Raw genomic sequence first — 19,257 nt, 5'->3', positions numbered from 1 at the left:
ATAGCCTATAAAACACAATGTTTTTATTGTCATCTGAAAGTAAAAGTTAACGCGAAGTAATTCGTTTCTTTATTGTCCGGCTATTCAACATATAGCCAATTAATATCTATGAATATGCGCCACGCCTCCGACTCTGGGTTGCTGTGTGTGAAATGACTGATGAGGAATCGGCTGCTGCTTCAACCGGGATTTATTGTGGAAGATCTGAATAAAGCATTTAAATACAGCACGTTATCGTCATCAGAGATACACACCAGTGAAGACATGCAAGAAAAGTTTTAACCAAGTGGTAACAGGAGACTGTTTAAGTATTTTAACACCTTTTAACTGCGATAATTAAAAAATAAATATCATGCAACTGATAAACATTACAATATTAAAAAAAAATAAATTATATATATATATATATATATATATATATATATATATATATATATATATATATATATATATATATATATATATATATATATATATTAGGGTTTTGTAACAAGGCATTTTCCAGACAGGTTTTCACTTTGTTTATGCTCCATGAACTGTCATTAGCTGGACATGATGCAGACTGAAGAAACTCCGCCCTCCATTATGAGGACAATACTGATGTTACAACCACTGGATTACAATTCCCCGCTCAAGATAATCAATAAACAAATAAAATAAAATGAAATAAATACACGCATACAAATAATGGTATTCGAATGGTTGTCTCTGTTTTATAGGTAAATAATGAAATAAATATTGTAGAAATAAGGATTTTGAGTCCGAAATAAAATATTAGCCTGATTAACATGTCACGAATTATGTCTGGTTTTCTTTTTATTCCAATACCCCAAACTGGGGACATGTTAAGGGGCAGAGATAGCAAAAGACGCCAGATGGTTCACCGCCAATTGGATAGCCTCATTTATTGTTGCTGGTTGGTGGTGCTGAACCCAGTGGGCTGTCTGTTCTGGAAGCTGGTTAATGAACTGCTCCATTACCACCCGTTCCACAATCCTTCCAGCGTCATGATCCTCAGCCAGCAACCACTTCTCACAGTTGTGTTGGAGCTCTTGTGCAAGCACAAATAGGTGGCCGACGTCACTGAGGGTCAAGGAGCGGAACCTCTGGCGATGTTGCTCTGACCGCTATAAGACAGCAAATGGTTAATCAATATTTTTAAATTAAGAAGGAGGACATCTGGCTTAATGGTGTAGGTTTATATAGGTAATATTTTATATAGTAATTATATGGCATTCTACATCGTTTAGCAAAACTAGTCCAATTTATATAGGAATTAATATCTTCATTGGTAAACTGTACCTTTGTTTCTATTTAGACATCTTTTGCTCATTTAGATATCTTTTGCAAAAACCAGCTATATTTGCACATATTTGCTTATCAAGTTGTAACATTTCCACATAAGAAAGTGCAAACAGGTGTAATGCTGCATTTGACTAAAATGCAGCATTACCCCCCCACCCCCACCCCGTGTAAAACCAGTGCACACAGCTCACCTTCACCCAGCATGCCTTTAGCATTGCTTCACTCAGATAGATGTTGAAGGGGAGAGAGAGAGATCCCAGGTGATTCTCTGCCAATTGGATGGCCTCGTTTAGTGTTGCTGGTTGTTGGTGCTGGACCCACTTGGCTGTTACTTCTGGAAGTTGGGCAACAAACTGCTCCATTACCACCCGCTCTACAATCCTTCTGGCATCTTGATCCTCAGCCAGCAACCACTTCTGACAGTGGTCATGGAGCTGTTGTGCAAATGCAAATGGGTTGCCGACATCACTGAGGATCAAGGAGCGAAACCGCTGACGATGTTGCTCTGACCACTGCAAGACGGCTTTCTTGCGAGCTTCAGATCCCACTCTCTGTATGATGGTCTGGAACATCTGTTGGGTTTCTGCCTGTGCTTGCATCAGGGCCTCCAGAAGCTGCTTTTGCTCTAGTTGAACGTCACGAAGAATCCAAAGGTATTGTATGTTGGTGAGCTGTGAGGGCTCCATTGTGTATTGTTGCTCAATCAAAGGCCTTGATACAACTGGTGCACTCTGTGTGTGTGTGTGTGTGTGTGTGTGTGTGTGTGTGTGTGTGTGTGTGTGTGTGTGTGTGTGTGTGTGTGTGTGTGGAGAGAGAGAGAGATTTTAGTTTTTGTTTAGCTTTTGAGATAAATTGAGCCTTCTCATGTAAAACCTCATGGGTCAGGCTCATTAGGAAAACATTTCCAATAGCATTAAAAGGACAAAATTCTAAATTTCAGATGTAAATACACATTTATATTAATGTAAATTTGGTCACCGCCGATGTGATTGGATGACTGAACGGTATGAACATTAAACCAGCCCTAGTATTTCATTATTAACTAGAACAGTTTAACTAAACAGTTGGTCCATTTACCGACTGTGTTAGTCTCACCCCGGATAATGTGGACAATTTGCTGAAAGTTTTGTAAAATGCAGGTCAGCGGACTTTCAGCAGGTCAGTGAGTGATAATGCAGAAGTTGCAGGTCCGGCCTTTATATACACTCCTGATACAGGAGGAGGCGGGGTTTAGTTAATTTCATTCATTTCGGTTTAGAATAAGTTAATTTCGGTTTAGAATAAGGACGGATACGTGGTGAGAGACAATGATTTAGAAGATGTCCTGCGGAAATCCGACAGGATCTCAGCCTCTTCCCTGGGGTGCTGTTGGACCAGTGTGTTTCTAACGTTGCTGTCGATTCCGGAAAAAAATAAAAAGAGAACATCTATAAAGTTGTAAAAGAATCATAAAGGGTCCAAGTGAATTGAATTACCTGTCCAGCTGATTTCTGACGGTCGCTGTATCCTTTTCTCCAGGTGCAAAAGTCATGCAGAGAGATGAGGAGCAGATTGGCCCTCCCAGTGTCATGATCAGCCTTTTACTCTGCGATTTGCAAATACGAGTGAAATAATTGAATGCAAATCATGCGCTCCTCCTGCGCTCAGACATCCAGCAGAGGACTGAGAAGCACCGAAGCGCGGTCGGAACCTCCGTCGTATCGGCTGTGATCCTCGCGCTTCATTCTCAAATAAAATGCAGTTCAATCGAAATCTTCCTCGAGTCCACTGAGCCACCACCGACTACAAGATTTTATCCAAAGAGAGTCACCTGAAAATCCCTTAGCCCTGTCAACTGCAACTAAAACTTCCATTACTAAATATTATTTTTAAATGACTAACACGTTATGCTCCGACGCTGAAAGGCCCAGATCAATTATCCGTCGTACGGGGATAAAAGGCCACGAATTTCGACCCATTGGTCGCCGGATTGGCCCTTGAGCTGCAACTCGAACTTACCCTAATAATCATTTAGAAACTTCACTGTGCCCTGACTCTGAAACCTCCGACTTATTGTCCACATCCGCAGCGCCAGGAGTGAAACATCGGTCGGCCAGGAGCGACGGGTGAGGATCTGTGGATTTCTCCACTTCGACTGTTTTGCTGTGACAAGATGAAGGCGTTTGAGGGAAGGTCGAGACGTTGTTTGTACCCTGAACTCGGGCCATAAATACAAAGACGCAGAAAAACATCCTTCTCTTTGGTCTCAACTCGAACAGAATTAATGACCGACAAAACAAGCAAACACAGCCATCGCAATGAGCAGGTTTCACACAAATGGAGCCGTCGCTTCTCAGAAAACCGCATCAGAAAGTTCTTCTGCCCACCGGCCTAGAGACCTCGGAGAAACATGAAATAAAAGATGTCCGCGATTCTGGAAAGTCACCTCCACCACATAGCCCTCGAGCCTGCAGGACTGAAACACGGAAATGTACAGTGACTGATGAGGAGTGGCTGTACAGGGCGGAGAATCCGCAGTAACTCGACTCTTTCCAGAGGGAGGTTTTTCTCAGCGAATGGATCTGTGTTTCCTCCTGCAGTCACACACACACAAGCAGAACACGAAGCTTACACTGAATATATGTGTGGAAATTTTATTTTGTGTGTGTGTGTGTGTGTGTGTGTGTGTGTGTGTGTGTGTGTGTGTGTGTGTGTGTGTGTGTGTGTGTGTGTGTGTGTGTGTGTCAAGGGATTAATGTCTAGAAAAGTGCACAAAAAGAAGAATTAAAGGACATTTGTTTGCATCGGATTAAGACAAAAACATTCACACAACATTTTGTATGAAAAAAGATTGAACATAGCAATAATTCACTGAAAATTAAAAAGTATTTCTGTTACATGTGGAAGTAAAAGACATGGCTGCACAGAGGAAATTCCAAATAAAAACTATGAAGTTCTTCGTTATTCTGAAATCTCCAGGTTTCTGCATACACATCCTCACTTGTCGGCGGATAAAATATTCACATTACACCCTCCAAAGTTCAGCAGGGAACTGAGCAGAGAAGAGAGTCAGTCCTTATATACCTCCTGTTCCTGCTCGCGGTGGGAGGGAGAAAGATTTCCTTTGAATGCATTCAACTAAATACGTCAGACATCTGAATCTTCAATGAGGAAGTTTGCTTGTAACTTGACATGGAGCTAGAATCCAAAGACACAGGAATCTCAATTCTCCGAGCCGTGGCACAAATACGCCGTGTCTTTGAGATCAGTCATAGCACTCAAAATAAACAAGCCCAGCGAGAGCCGAGAACTGTTTGATAACAACTAAAGTCCGCTGACTTGATATCAGCCTGAGTGTTCTTTCATACGATGATCCGTGTATTGAGAGAGAGAGAGATTTGCCTTTGCATTATGGCCCAATGTAAAGTAAGTACCCTGATTTTGTTGCTACTCCTCTGACAATAAACTCAACCAAAACACATAACTCGAAATAAACATTGTATTTATTCCGTTCAGCTTTAATATACACAAAACATGAATTCAAAGCTTCAGTCCAATCTTATTATCATTATCTGCAGTGTATGGCAACTCACTGAGCATGCGTGATGACGTCAGGAGTTGCGTGTCTTTGTGTGTGTGTGTGTGTGTGTCCGCGGCGAGAAAGACAGTCCGACATCGCCATGAGAAACGAGCGGATTTCCACTGGGCTTTTTATTGATTTTTGGTCGCCGCTGCTTGAAGACCTTTAATATTCACCTTCACTCCATAAAAAGAAACGCCACAGAGTTTTAAACGAGGCTTCATCCGGATGGCTGTCCATACAGCTGTGTTTGTTTATTTTATGGGGCATTATGATGGTGTTGTTTTGGGGTTGAACCCAGAGAGAAAGATGTTTTCCTGCTTCTTTGTATCATGACCTGAGGTGAGCTTACAAGCAGCGTTTCTGTGTCTCCTCAAACGCGTTCACTTTATAAACGTCATCTGTTGACTATAACACTTCCTGTTTCCGCTTCGGAGAGAGACTACACCTTTTTTCGGGATATTTTTCGGATTATGAAAAAAAAAAAGATTTTCAATGTATTATGCATGATACTCCCTGATCTGAGGTATTTTGTCCCTCCGCACTGTCTGGGAGAAACTCCAGCCACTGAGAGCCACTTCTTCCTCTGGGTCGCGATTTAGTGCACTGGAGAGGCGGATTTACTATTAGACAAAGGGAGGTCACTGTTTCGAGTCCCAAGCGACTAAAGGCCCATAAAACGCCTCATAAATGTACAGTTCAGAAATTATAGTTAGTTTTTTTGCTTGTTTTTTGTAGTTTACGCTAATTAATTATTCCTTTCTGCTCTGAGCGGGTGAACTTGTTGTAACTTCACCTCCTCTGCTCCGCCACCTCCATTTCTGGCTGTTGCTGAGTAACTTTTCTCTTTCTGAGCCCGGACTGGAAGCGGGTGAGGACATTTCGGATCTGCCGCTAGAAAGACACTGCGGCAGCTGATCAGTCCGCCATCGCCATGAGGAAGTGAATGAGAAGCGAACTGATTTCCACTGGACCGCTTTTTTTCGGAGATAGACTACAACTTTTTTCGGGATATTTTTCGGATTATGAAAAAAAGATATTCTATGTCTATTATACATGATACTCCCTGATCTGAGGTATTTTGTCCCTCCGCACTGTCTGGGAGAAACTCCAGCCACTGAGAGCCACTTCTTCCTCTGGGTCGCGATTTAGTGCACTGGAGAGGCGGATTTACCATTAGACAAAGGGAGGCCACTGTTTCGAGTCCCAAGCGACTAAAGGCCCATAAAACGCCTCATAAATGTACAGTTAAGAAATTATAGTTAGTTTCTCACTTTTCGCTGATTGTCTTTCTGAAATGCCGTACGCTAAAATGGCATCAGAGCGTCTCAGTCCCCGCTACACTGGACTGGTCCATGATCTTACTGCGCTTCTGCGGAAATACTTCAGAAAGACAGCAGCGAACAAGTGTGAAGGCCTTGGGGTGGAGTACAGAGTTTAAACAACAAGACAAGCGGCGCTGAGAAAAGGAGGAGGCGTTTGGGAAACCCGTTCTCTTTCGACTTCACAAACGCACCGCCTCTTCTCAGTATAAAACCGCACAGACCAGATGAAGGCACGATGACGTTTTGCTGCGTTTTCTCGCAGTTATAAACCGCCGCGCGGCTCCAAAGACGCCTCCGACTCTGGCTTGTTGTGTGTGAAATGACTGAGGAGGAGTCGGCTTCTGCTTCAACCGGGATTTATTGTGGAAGATCTGAATAAAGCATTTAAATACAGCACGTTATCGTCATCCAGCACACACAGAGATACACACCCGTGAAGACATGCAAGAAAAGTTTTAACCAAGTGATTACAGGAGACTGTTTAAGTATTTTAACACCTTTTAACTGCACTAATTAAAAAATATCATGCAACTGATAAACATGACAATATTTTTTTTAAATATATATATATATGTAATAGGGTTTTGTAACAAGGAATTTTACAGACAGGTTTTCACTTTGTTTATGCTCCATGAACTGTCATTAGCTGGACATGATGCAGACTGAAGAAACACCGCCCTCCATTATGAGGACAATACAGATGTTACAACCACTGGATTACAATTCCCCGCTCAAGAAAATCAATAAACAAATAAAATTAAATAAAATAAATACACGCATACATAAATAATGATATTCGGATGTTTGTTTCTGTTTTATAGATAAATAATAAAATAAATATTGTAGAAATAAGGATTTTGAGTCCGAAATAAAATATTAGGCTGATTAACATGTCACGAATTACGTCTGTTTTTTTTTTTTTTTTATTCCGATACCCCAAACTGGGGACATGTTAAGGGGCAGAAACAGCAAAAGACGGCAGGTGGTTCACCGCCAATTGGATAGCCTCATTTATTGTTGCCGGTTGGTGGTGCTGAACCCAGTGGGAACCCAGTCATAACAAGAGGCGCTGAGAAAAGGAGGAAGCGTTTCGGAAAGCCATGGCTTTCCGAAACTTCCGAAACGCTTCCTCCTTTTCTCAGCGCCGCTTGTTTTGTGCGATGACAGACTTAAGTGTTGACGTATACGACGTCACCACTTAAGTCTGTCATCGCACAAGACAAGCGGCGCTGAGAAAAGGAGAAAGCGTTTGGGGAAACCCGTTCTCTTTCGACTTCACAAACACACCGCCTCTTCTCAGTATAAAAGCGCACAGACCAGATGGAGGCACGATGGCATTTTGCTGCGTTTTCTCGCAGTTATAAACCGCCGCGCGGCTACAAATGCGCCGACCATCTTCAGACAAACAGACCGATTTTAATAAGAGATTATTTCAAAAAGGAAACCTGTCGGCTGTTTTCGGATTGTATTATGACTCCAGCTCAACACATCTGTGACAGTAAGATCGATCTGCTTCTTTAATATGGTTTATCTGTAGTTTAGGCTGAGAGTATCATGAGCCATATAGTATAGCAATATTGATTAATCTTTTCAAAACACTGCTGTGCTTCTGCACGGAAAAAATAGTAAAATTTATTTTAACGTTTTTTTTTTTTTATAACAACCTCCACTCTTTTGGAAGGCTTTGCAATAGATTTCAGTGTGGGGATTTGTGCTCATTCGGTCACAACTGTATGAGTGAAAAAGTGACCTTGTGTGCAGTCAGTGTTCACATCTGAAATGTGTTCAGTGGGACTGATGTGGACACAAGAGTTCTTCCACTCAAACCTTGGCAAACCATGTCTTCATGGAACTTGCTTTGTGCACAGGGGCATTGTAATGCTGGAACACGCTTCAGCCTGAGAGGGGAAATTGTAAAGCTTCATCATACAAAGACATTCTAGACAACTGTGTGCTTCCGACTTGATGGCAACAGTTTGGGGAAGAACCACATGCAGTGTGATGGTCAGGTGTCCACATACTTTTGGCCAGATAGTGTAGATTAGACACCTGAGTAAACGGTGCATGCCATGCGATCAGACACTGAACTAAAATTGTTTATATTTATGTTCGTTTGTCCCAAAATGAATGTAACATCTGGCTGATGTGTCAGTCATTGCCTAATTTTGATGCGCGCTCTAAAGGCGACAAGTTAAGGCTCTGATATTTTAATGAGTTTGACTTCATCTCAGAGACTCATTGGCTGTTTGTTAGCGCTGTAGCTACTTGCTAGTAGTCGCATAGAGGTTCACACTGCACGATTCATCCGAATATCAAACATGCTTGAAAATCCCGGAGCCTCAGTGAACGCTCGCGGACTGAGAAACATCCTGTCGGTGAACGGTGCGCGTGAGCAGTCCACGGGAGCGCGCACTGAGGAGTCGCCGAACCGGTGATAGCGATGATGGAGAGGAGACTTAGCGGCAGGAAAAATGAACAGTGATGATGTAATGAATTTTGTTCCTTGCTTGTCCTTGACTCAGGTGTGTGTACTGCAGCGCTCAGCTGTGTGTCTGAGATCTGCGAGAGGCTCGTGAACGTCTTTACATGTGGAGGTGTGTGTCTCAGTCACCCACAACATTTCACACTGAAGATGTCCAATATCAGTATTTTAGTGTGTTTTTATTTGCCTGGGATGGAGCCTTTCTGGAATTCCTCGTCTGAAGAAGATATATTCAAAACACTTCAGTAACGCTCCAAATGAAATCAGGGTAAAGTTCCTCAAATCCATCTGACAACTTCATGTTAAAATCCATGGTTTTGGAATGGGCACATATGGGTGTTATGGTCAGGTGTCCGCAAACGTTTGGCCATGTAGTGTTCATGTACAGTATATGCATGCTTACTGTGAATGGTGGTTCAGATGCTGAGAGAACCACAACACTACAATAAGGGACTTTCCAAAAACATGACTATTAAACTATAGCTACATGAAGTGGAAAACAAAGTCAGCTTTTTTTGGTGCATGTGTCTTCACATACATTCACATAAGGAAGAAGCAAATGATATTTCATGTCTGTTTGTCTGAAAACCTCAGTTTATTTTCATATTTTTCATCATAATTTATTCTACGTAGGAGAAAGGCATGATCATGATGCAGCACCAGAGGGCTCAGAAAAGTCAGAAGAAGGTCTGTTCATGAAATGTGATGATTACACTGTTGTTGTTGTTGTTAACATGTATCAAGTCTGATTTTGATGTATGTATGAATGTGTGTATGTATTTTTCAATATTTTCAGTACTATGCATTACAGTATAAAAACATTCTTCAAAAAATAAAATAAATTCACAGCTTATAAATTACTGAGATAAAACCATCACTGGAGTTTGCATGTTCTCCCCATGTCCGCGTGGGTTTCCTCCGGGTGCTCCGGTTTCCCCCACAATCCAAAGACATGCAGATTAGGTTAACTGGTGACTCTAAATTGACCGTAGGTGTGAATATGAGTGTGAATGGTTGTCTGTGTGTCAGCCCTGTGATGACCTGGTGACTTGTCCAGGGTGTACCCCGCCTTTCGCCCGTAGTCAGCTGGGATAGGCTCCAGCTTGCCTGCGACCTTGTAGAACAGGATAAAGCGGCTAGAGATGAGATGAGAAAACCATCACTGGACTGTTTGGACTTAACTGAAGACACAGAAGCAAGTTTCTTCAGGTTTGAAAAAGCTTAGTAATCAGTTTGCTAAAAGCCCAAATAGATGCCATTTTGTTGACAAACACATGGCTAAAACCCTGCATTGAACAGGATGAAACAGTGAAATAGACTCGAGTGCAGTTTACTGTTGATAAAATATTGGAACTAATAGCGTCATGCAATATACTGTATAATCTAACACTGAGATGTGACTTCCCCAGGATTGTTAATAAAATGTTCTAAAAATCTTTCAAAAATCATAATTTCGTTCAAGCTGTGGGAGGTAAAGCAACTGTCTGACTGATTTCTCATTTGTTTTTCCTTATCTTAAATGTGCTTTGTTCTTACATAAGTGACATATGGCAAGCCGAATGGGATGAATGTGTTGGAAATAAGCTGCATGACGTATGGAACACAGTGCAACAAGTGATAACCCAGTCATTTTCATGCAGACATGATCAAGTTGTGTACACAAGATGTAGAATTGGACATTCTAGACTCACCCATGGCTTTTTATTAACTGGAGGTGAACCTCCCCTTTGTGATCTTTGTGGTAGCTTCTTATCAATTAAGCATATTTTATCTTGCTCTGCCCTTAGAGTAAAGAGACAGGAATTTTTTAAAGAAGATACTTTATTTAATATTTTTAATAAGGTTCCACCTCTAAAGGTTTTAAACTTTTTAAAATGTATTAATGTGAACAAACTTCTCATCTCATTATGTCTAGCCGCTTCATCCTGTTCTACAGGGTCGCAGGCAAGCTGGAGCCTATCCCAGCTGACTACGGGCGAAAGGCGGGGTACACCCTGGACAAGTCGCCAGGTCATCACAGGGCTGACACATAGACACAGACAAGCATTCGCACTCACATTCACACCTACGGTCAATTTAGAGTCACCAGTTAACCTAACCTGCATGTCTTTGGACTGTGGGGAAAACCGGAGCACCTGGAGGAAACCCACGCGGACACGTGGAGAACATGCAAACTCCGCACAGACAGGCCCTCGCCGGCCACGGGGATCGAACCCGGACCTTCTTGCTGTGAGGCGACAGCGCTAACCACTACACCACCGTGCCGCCCCGTGAACAAACTTATTTAATGTATTTATTTATTTATTTGATTATTGGTTTTGAATATGACCTGTTAAATTTATTACCTGTATTTGCCATGAAATAGCCATAGCCGCTTAACTGGCAATAAACGCAAACAAACAATCCTTATCTTAAATAAACATAGAAAAATGTTTCTGTTTTGGAGAAGTAAATGTAAAATGGTGCCTTTGGTGTGTGGCAATAAGAAATTCTCTGTTTCTAGGTGTTGGACTTTCAGTGGTGGAGACTGAACCAGCATGGACCAAAAGCTCAGTGTGTCCTTTCTTCTCCACAGATCCATGAGACACCTCCTCAGTCATGAAACGTAACGAGAAGATCATCTCTCTGTCTCTAAATAAAATACAAATGTTAAATATGCTGCTTATTTACTGTAGATTTCTATTGAACTTGTAATCCCCAGTCTTATATTGTGTGTCTCTGTGTCCGGAATCCCGATCCTGATACCACTCCAGGAAGCATGGCAACTGAAATATCTTTTCATACTTGTGTGGATTGTCTGGAATCTGGCAACATAAATATCATGATAGTGGGACAGCCTACTGTATATCTTAGCAATAATTTATAAAAAAATATGTATATTTCGATACCGACATAACTATATAATGTAAGCTACATGGTTATTGTACTTTTTTATGTTTTTCCCCGAACAGATTTGTTTGTTTTTCAATTGAATTGTACAGGTTATAGGTTGGCGGCACGGTGGTGTAGTGGTTAGCGCTGTCGCCTCACAGCAAGAAGGTTCGGGTTCAAGCCCCGTGGCCAGTGAGGGCCTTTCTGTGTGGAGTTTGCATGTTCTCCCTGTGTCCGTATGGGTTTCCTCCGGGTGCTCCGGTTTCCCCCACAGTCCAAAGACATGCAGGTTAGGTTAACTGGTGACTCTAAATTGACCGTAGGTGTGAATGTGAGTGTGAATGGTTGTCTGTGTCTATGTGTCAGCCCTGTGATGACCTGGCGACTTGTCCAGGGTGTACCCCGCCTTTCGCCCGTAGTCAGCTGGGATAGGCTCCAGCTTGCCTGCGACCCTGTAGAACAGGATAAAGCGGCTAGAGATAATGAGATGAGATGAGGTTATAGGTCACATTAAAGGTGGAAAAAGTTTTGAAATTATTTTTCGTGGTCTCATTTTTTCTAATTCACCCATTTTAACGGGGTGTGTACACTTTTTAATATCCTGTGTGTGTGTGTGTGTGTGTGTGTGTGTGTGTGTGTGTGTGTGTGTGTGTGTGTGTGAGAGAGAGAGATTATATATATATATATATATATATATATATATATATATATATATATATATATATATATATATATATGATGATTAATGTTGTTGGTGGCGGTGGTGGTAATACAGCAAAACAATCAATTCGTCAATTAATAAAATAATCAGTTAGTTTGTGATTAAATCATAATTAAACAATATTAAAGTGCTTAATAAAATAATCACCAATGTATTAATTTGTTATTTATAAGTAATTATTACCAGCTAATTACCAAGTAATTAATTCGTTCTTGATTTATCATTCATTCAATCAATTAAATAATTAATTGATTTTTTGGTACTCAAACATATTAATAGTTTAATTAAAAGGTAATTAATCAATAAAATTATTTGTTAATATAATTAATTAATTATGTGGAATACAATTATTTTGCATATACGTATAAAATAATTTTAATGTTTAATTACATTTTGAATTAAACTGTTAATACTTTTTCATCCTATTCATCACAATGTCTTGGCTCTGGCAGAGAGGTATGATGAGGATGCAGTGCCAGAGGGTCAGCAGAGTTAGAAGAAGATCTGATCATTTACATCTGATCTTTACCCAGTTGATGTTAAAATGTGTCCTGCCTGTAAACATGAGTAATTTTGTTGTAGGAATACATGATATGCTTTATGTAAATGTAATGTAAAGGTTTTCTTTATATGTTTTTATTAAATATCTCATTAAAACCCTAATTTCTGTTCCTGGTTGTTAAACTCTCAGTGGACGAGACGGAGCCAGCAGGAACATTAATTTCTTCCCCACACAGCCATGAAAGACTTAACATCAAAACTCTACAATGTACAATTTAAATGGGAAACATGCTTCAGTTACATTGTGTCCACTGTGATTTACAGGGGTGCAAATAATTGTGCCACATCCGTTTTTGTTGAAAATATTTATTTCTTGATGAGGAATTTGTTTTTCTCTGAATAAATTCAGTTCTCTCTCAAACTGTTGGGGAATACTAGGCCTAGAATATTACGTGTAGTATATTAGGCCTACTCAGTGTATGTAAATATATAGCTATAGTACACACTGACTGTCAAATATAATCACAACACAATAAAAACACAAAAAATAAAATGTGCTCCAAATAACTAACATGATTCTCACTGCTAGTTTCTAGTTGCCTCCAGAACAGGAACACGTGGTAACTACACATGAAATAAAACTTCACAGGCAACAAACAAACCTACAGTGGACCCTCCATGAATAAAAGCAATTAAATACAACATGTTATAGTTCAACTCATGTCTGCCTGCACTCACAGAGATCCACACCTGTGGAGACGTGGAAGAAAAGGTTCAACATCGTTGTTAGAGGAAGCTGCTGACTGCTTTAACTGCAGTGATTCAAAACATTACTCTCCTGTAAGTGATATACATAAAACACATTCAAAAATAGATAATAGGCTGGTGTGGCATTTAACAGTTTTAACCCTTTGATGCACAAGCTAAGCAAACCCGGCTTAAATAAAAACTCACCATCAAAGGGTTAAACACTTACTAAACAATTTCAGAGGCGTTTCCTCTTTTTAATGCTCCTCCTGGAACCGGAACTGAGATCAGCTCAACACAGACCGAAGACAGACAGCAATACAATCTGATTATATCACAAGTGAGAAAACCACTACGCGAAAAATGTATCCACAAAGGACTGAGGACCACATTATCCACACAGGGCGTACGGATCGCGGTTTCACAGAAAACCGCTACACTAAAAGGTTCCAACCAGGGTTGAGGATCGGGTCTCCGAGGTTGAGGATACCGTATCCGGGGTTGAGGATCGCGTCTCCGGGCTTGAGGATCGCGTCTCCGAGGTTGAGGATCGCGTCTCCGGGGCTGAGGAGTGTGGGTTTGAATAAGTCGGGTTTGAATAGGTCGGGTTTGAATAGTGCGGTCTCATGATCAGCATATATATATAAGTGTCGTCTCACATCTCTGGTGCTCGGTTGCCTCCTGAACGGTCAACTCGCATATCTGGAAAGCGATAACGACGTTGAGGATCGCGTCTCCGGGGTTGAGGATCGCGTCTCCGAGGTTGAGGATACCGTATCCAGGGTTGAGGATCGCGTCTCCGGGCTTGAGGATCGCGTCTCCGAGGTTGAGGATCGCGTCTCCGGGGCTGAGGAGTGTGGGTTTGAATAAGTCGGGTTTGAATAGGGCGGGTTTGAATAGTGCGGTCTCATGATCAGCATATATATATAAGTGTCGTCTCACTTCTCTGGTGCTCGGTTGCTTCCTGAACGGTCAACTCGCGTATCTGGAAAGCGATAACGACGTTGAGGATCGCGTCTCCGGGGTTGAGGATCGCGTCTCCGAGGTTGAGGATACCATCTCCGGGGTTGAGGATCGCGTCTCCGAGGTTGAGGATCGCGTCTCCGGGGCTGGGGAGTGCAGGTTTGAATAGAGCGGGTTTGAATAGAGCGGGTTTGAATAGTGCGGTCTCCCCTGGGCTGAAGATCAGCATATATATATAAGTGTCGTCTCACTTCTCTGGTGCTCGGTTGCCTCCTGAACGGTCAACTCGCGTATCTGGAAAGCGATAACGACATCGGAAGACGAAGATTTCAACACCACGGAAGAAAGGAGCTGCCGGGATTGCTTTAGAGAGGTACTTTAATTGACTTTAATCATGTAGAGCATGTATGCTGTTACAGCTTCGGTTATTCTCCTTCTTTTTTAGAAACTTTTATGAAAATGAACGAAAACTTTTATATCTTTTTGTTCGTTTGTTTCGTAAAAGTGTTAATTGCGCAACACTAAGTTTTAACCATGGCAAGGCTAAAGCAGCATAAAGCGGTTAACTGTGGCATATTTGCACCTGATCATTATTCTGAGCTCCTTTTCAAATGGAAATAGTTTAGTAGCTTGATGTGGTTTACAAGCAAACCCGCGCACATGTAGCCTAATAGAGAAGAAATAAGTCTGAATGTCAACAAAAGTAAAGATTAACATAGTAGAAATAAAATTATAGTTTTACCAACCAATACCACAACATGGTACTAAATAATGCACAAATAACGCCATAATGTTGAAAATTTTTAATTAAATTAAGACGTACAGACGTCAGTGTCAGAATTTACATCTAACACACTCGGTAAATGGACCAACTGTTTAGTTAAACTGTTCAAGTTAATATGAAATACTAGGGCTGGTTTAATGTTCATACCGTTCAGTCATCCAACCACATCGGCGGTGATCAAATTTACATTAATATAAATGTGTATTTACATCTGAAAATTTGAATTTTGTCATTTTAATGCTATTGGAAATGTTTTCATAATGAGCCTGACCCATGAGGTTTTACATGAGAAGGCTCACTTTATCTCAAAAGCTAAATAAAAAATAAAATCTCTCTCCCCCCCCCCCCCCCCCCCCCCCCCAAACACACAGAGTGCAACAGTGGTAACAAGGCTTTTGATTAAGGAACAATACACAATGGAGCCCTCACAGCTCACCAACATACCATACCTTTGGATTCTTCGTGAAGTTCAACTAGAGCAAAAGCAGCTTCTGGAGGCCCTGATGCAAGCACAGGCAGAAACCCAACAGATGTTCCAGACCATCATACAGAGAGTGGGATTTGAAGCTCGCAAGAAAGCCGTCTTGCAGTGGTCAGAGCAACATCGTCAGCGGTTTCGCTCCTTGATCCTCAGTGATGTCGGCAACCCATTTGCATTTGCACAACAGCTCCAAGACAATTGTCAGAAGTGGTTGCTGGCTGAGGATCAAGATGCCCGAAGGATTGTAGAGCGGGTGGTAATGGAGCAGTTTGTCGCCCAACTTCCAGAAGTAACAGCCAAGTGGGTCCAGCACCAACAACCAGCAACACTAAATGAGGCTATCCAATTGGCAGAGAATCACCTGGGATATCTCTCTCTCCCCTTCAACATCTATCTGAGTGAAGCAATTCTTAAGGCATGCTGGGTGAAGGTGAGCTGTGTGCACTGGTTTTACACGGGGTGGGTTAGGGTTAGGGTTAGGTTAACCCTAAGCAAATATGTGCAAGTGTAGCCGGTTTTTGCAAAAGATGTCTAAATGAGCAAAAGATGTCTAAATAGAAACAAAGGTACAGCTTACCAATGAAGATATTAATTCCTATATAAATTGGACTAGTTTTGCTAAACGATGTAGAATGCCATATAATTACTATATAAAATATTACCTATATAAACCTACACCATTAAGCCAGATGTCCTCCTTAATTTAAAAATATTTATTAACCTTTTGCTGTCTTACAGCGGTCAGAGCAACATCGCCAGAGGTTCCGCTCCTTGACCCTCAGTGACGTCGGCCACCTACTTGTGCTCGCACAACAGCTCCAAGACAACTGTGAGAAGTGGTTGCTGGCTGAGGATCATGACGCTGGAAGGATTGTGGAACGGGTGGTAATGGAGCAGTTTATTAACCAGCTTCCAGAACAGACAGCCCACTGGGTTCAGCACCACCAACCGGCAACAATAAATGAGGCTATCCAATTGGCGGTGAACCACCTGCCGTCTTTTGCTGTTTCTGCCCCTTAACATGTCCCCAGTTTGGGGTATCGGAATAAAAAAAAAAAGAAACCAGACATAATTCGTGACATGTTAATCAGCCTAATATTTTATTTCGGACTCAAAATCCTTATTTCTACAATATTTATTTTATTATTTATCTATAAAACAGAAACAAACATCCGAATACCATTATTTATGTATGCGTGTATTTATTTTATTTAATTTTATTTGTTTATTGATTTTCTTGAGCGGGGAATTGTAATCCAGTGGTTGTAACATCTGTATTGTCCTCATAATGGAGGGCGGTGTTTCTTCAGTCTGCATCATGTCCAGCTAATGACAGTTCATGGAGCATAAACAAAGTGAAAACCTGTCTGTAAAATTCCTTGTTACAAAACCCTATTACATATATATATATATTTAAAAAAAATATTGTCATGTTTATCAGTTGCATGATATTTTTTAATTAGTGCAGTTAAAAGGTGTTAAAATACTTAAACAGTCTCCTGTAATCACTTGGTTAAAACTTTTCTTGCATGTCTTCACGGGTGTGTATCTCTGTGTGTGCTGGATGACGATAACGTGCTGTATTTAAATGCTTTATTCAGATCTTCCACAATAAATCCCGGTTGAAGCAGAAGCCGACTCCTCCTCAGTCATTTCACACACAACAAGCCAGAGTCGGAGGCGTCTTTGGAGCCGCGCGGCGGTTTATAACTGCGAGAAAACGCAGCAAAACGTCATCGTGCCTTCATCTGGTCTGTGCGGTTTTATACTGAGAAGAGGCGGTGCGTTTGTGAAGTCGAAAGAGAACGGGTTTCCCAAACGCCTCCTCCTTTTCTCAGCGCCGCTTGTCTTGTTGTTTAAACTCTGTACTCCACCCCAAGGCCTTCACACTTGTTCGCTGCTGTCTTTCTGAAGTATTTCCGCAGAAGCGCAGTAAGATCATGGACCAGTCCAGTGTAGCGGGGACTGAGACGCTCTGATGCCATTTTAGCGTACGGCATTTCAGAAAGACAATCAGCGAAAAGTGAGAAACTAACTATAATTTCTGAACTGTACATTTATGAGGCGTTTTATGGGCCTTTAGTCGCTTGGGACTCGAAACAGTGACCTCCCTTTGTCTAATGGTAAATCCGCCTCTCCAGTGCACTAAATCGCGACCCAGAGGAAGAAGTGGCTCTCAGTGGCTGGAGTTTCTCCCAGACAGTGCGGAGGGACAAAATACCTCAGATCAGGGAGTATCATGCATAATACATTGAAAATCTTTTTTTTTTCATAATCCGAAAAATATCCCGAAAAAAAGTTGTAGTCTCTCTCCGAAGCGGAAACAGGAAGTGTTATAGTCAACAGATGACGTTTATAAAGTGAACGCGTTTGAGGAGACACAGAAACGCTGCTTGTAAGCTCACCTCAGGTCATGATACAAAGAAGCAGGAAAACATCTTTCTCTCTGGATTCAACCCCAAAACAACACCATCATAATGCCCCATAAAATAAACAAACACAGCTGTATGGACAGCCATCCGGATGAAGCCTCGTTTAAAACTCTGTGGCGTTTCTTTTTATGGAGTGAAGGTGAATATTAAAGGTCTTCAAGCAGCGGCGACCAAAAATAAATAAAAAGCCCAGTGGAAATCCGTTCGTTTCTCATGGCGATGTCGGACTGTCTTTCTCGCCGCGGACACACACACACAAAGACACGCAACTCCTGACGTCATCACGCATGCTCAGTGAGTTGTCATACACTGCAGATAATGATAAGATTGGATTGCAGCTTTGAATTCATGTTTTGTGTATATTAAAGCTGAACGGAATAAATAAAATGTTTTTTTCGAGTTATGTGTTTTGGTTGAGTTTATTGTCAGAGGAGTAGCAACAAAATCAGGGTACTTACTTTACCTTGGGCCATAACGCAAAGGCAAATCTCTCTCTCTCTCTCTCTCTCTCTCTCTCTCTCTCAATACACCGATCATCGTATGAAAGAACACTCAGGCTGATGTCAAGTCAGCGGACTTTAGTTGTTATCAAACAGTTCTCGGCTCTCGCTGGGCTTGTTTATTTTGAGTGCTATGACTGATCTCAAAGACACGGCGTATTTGTGCCACGGCTCGGAGAATTGAGATTCCTGTGTCTTTGGATTCTAGCTCCATGTCAAGTTACAAGCAAACTTCCTCATTGAAGATTCAGATGTCTGACGTATTTAGTTGAATGTATTGAAAGGAAATCTTTCTCCCTCCCACCGCGAGCAGGAACAGGAGGTATATAAGGACTGACTCTCTTCTCTGCTGCTCAGTTCCCTGCTGAACTTTGGAGGGTGTAATGTGAATATTTTATCCGCCGACAAGTGAGGATGTGTATGCAGAAACCTGGAGATTTCAGAATAACGAAGAACTTCATTTTTTATTTGGAATTTCCTCTGTGCAGCCATGTCTTTTACTTCCACATGTAACAGAAATACTTTTTAATTTTCAGTGAATTATTGCTATTTTCAATCTTTTTTCCCACAAAATGTTGTGTGAATG

The 19,257-nt window shown here is 41.4% G+C and overlaps 2 protein-coding genes across 2 annotated transcripts; one reads left to right on the top strand and one right to left on the bottom strand.

The window, feature by feature from the left end:
* Positions 1 to 484: 484 nt before the first annotated feature.
* LOC132896649 (zinc finger and SCAN domain-containing protein 31-like) lies at positions 485 to 6,254 on the bottom strand. Its single transcript, XM_060937638.1, has 4 exons — positions 4,183 to 6,254; positions 2,781 to 3,878; positions 1,497 to 2,036; positions 485 to 1,127 (listed from the first exon to the last, which is right to left on the bottom strand). Exons 3-4 carry the CDS (start codon positions 1,989 to 1,991, stop codon positions 846 to 848), a joined length of 777 nt encoding a protein of 258 aa, XP_060793621.1. The 5' UTR covers positions 1,992 to 2,036; positions 2,781 to 3,878; positions 4,183 to 6,254; the 3' UTR covers positions 485 to 845.
* A 7,553-nt stretch (positions 6,255 to 13,807) lies between these two features.
* LOC132896650 (zinc finger and SCAN domain-containing protein 31-like) lies at positions 13,808 to 17,372 on the top strand. The gene is made up of 3 exons (XM_060937639.1): positions 13,808 to 14,847; positions 15,630 to 16,169; positions 16,478 to 17,372. The coding sequence occupies exons 2-3, from the start codon at positions 15,675 to 15,677 to the stop codon at positions 16,757 to 16,759; spliced, it is 777 nt and encodes a 258-aa protein (XP_060793622.1). The 5' UTR covers positions 13,808 to 14,847; positions 15,630 to 15,674; the 3' UTR covers positions 16,760 to 17,372.
* The last annotated feature ends 1,885 nt before the right edge of the window (positions 17,373 to 19,257 follow it).

This window comes from Neoarius graeffei, chromosome 13 (genome assembly GCF_027579695.1).
Source record: "Neoarius graeffei isolate fNeoGra1 chromosome 13, fNeoGra1.pri, whole genome shotgun sequence".
NCBI classification, from domain to species: Eukaryota; Metazoa; Chordata; class Actinopteri; order Siluriformes; family Ariidae; genus Neoarius; species Neoarius graeffei.
The sequence above is the reverse complement of the archived record's forward strand: the minus strand, read 5'-3'. Positions and strand labels throughout refer to the sequence as shown.

Excerpts from the sequence above, each read along its gene's own strand:
- LOC132896649 (XM_060937638.1), bottom strand. The coding sequence starts at position 1,991 with ATGGAGCCCTCACAGCTCACCAACATACAATACCTTTGGATTCTTCGT. Across the intron at positions 1,128-1,496 it reads TAAAGGCATGCTGGGTGAAG|CGGTCAGAGCAACATCGCCA; the intron begins GTGAGCTGTGTG and ends GCTGTCTTATAG.
- LOC132896650 (XM_060937639.1), top strand. The coding sequence starts at position 15,675 with ATGGAGCCCTCACAGCTCACCAACATACCATACCTTTGGATTCTTCGT. Across the intron at positions 16,170-16,477 it reads TTAAGGCATGCTGGGTGAAG|CGGTCAGAGCAACATCGCCA; the intron begins GTGAGCTGTGTG and ends GCTGTCTTACAG.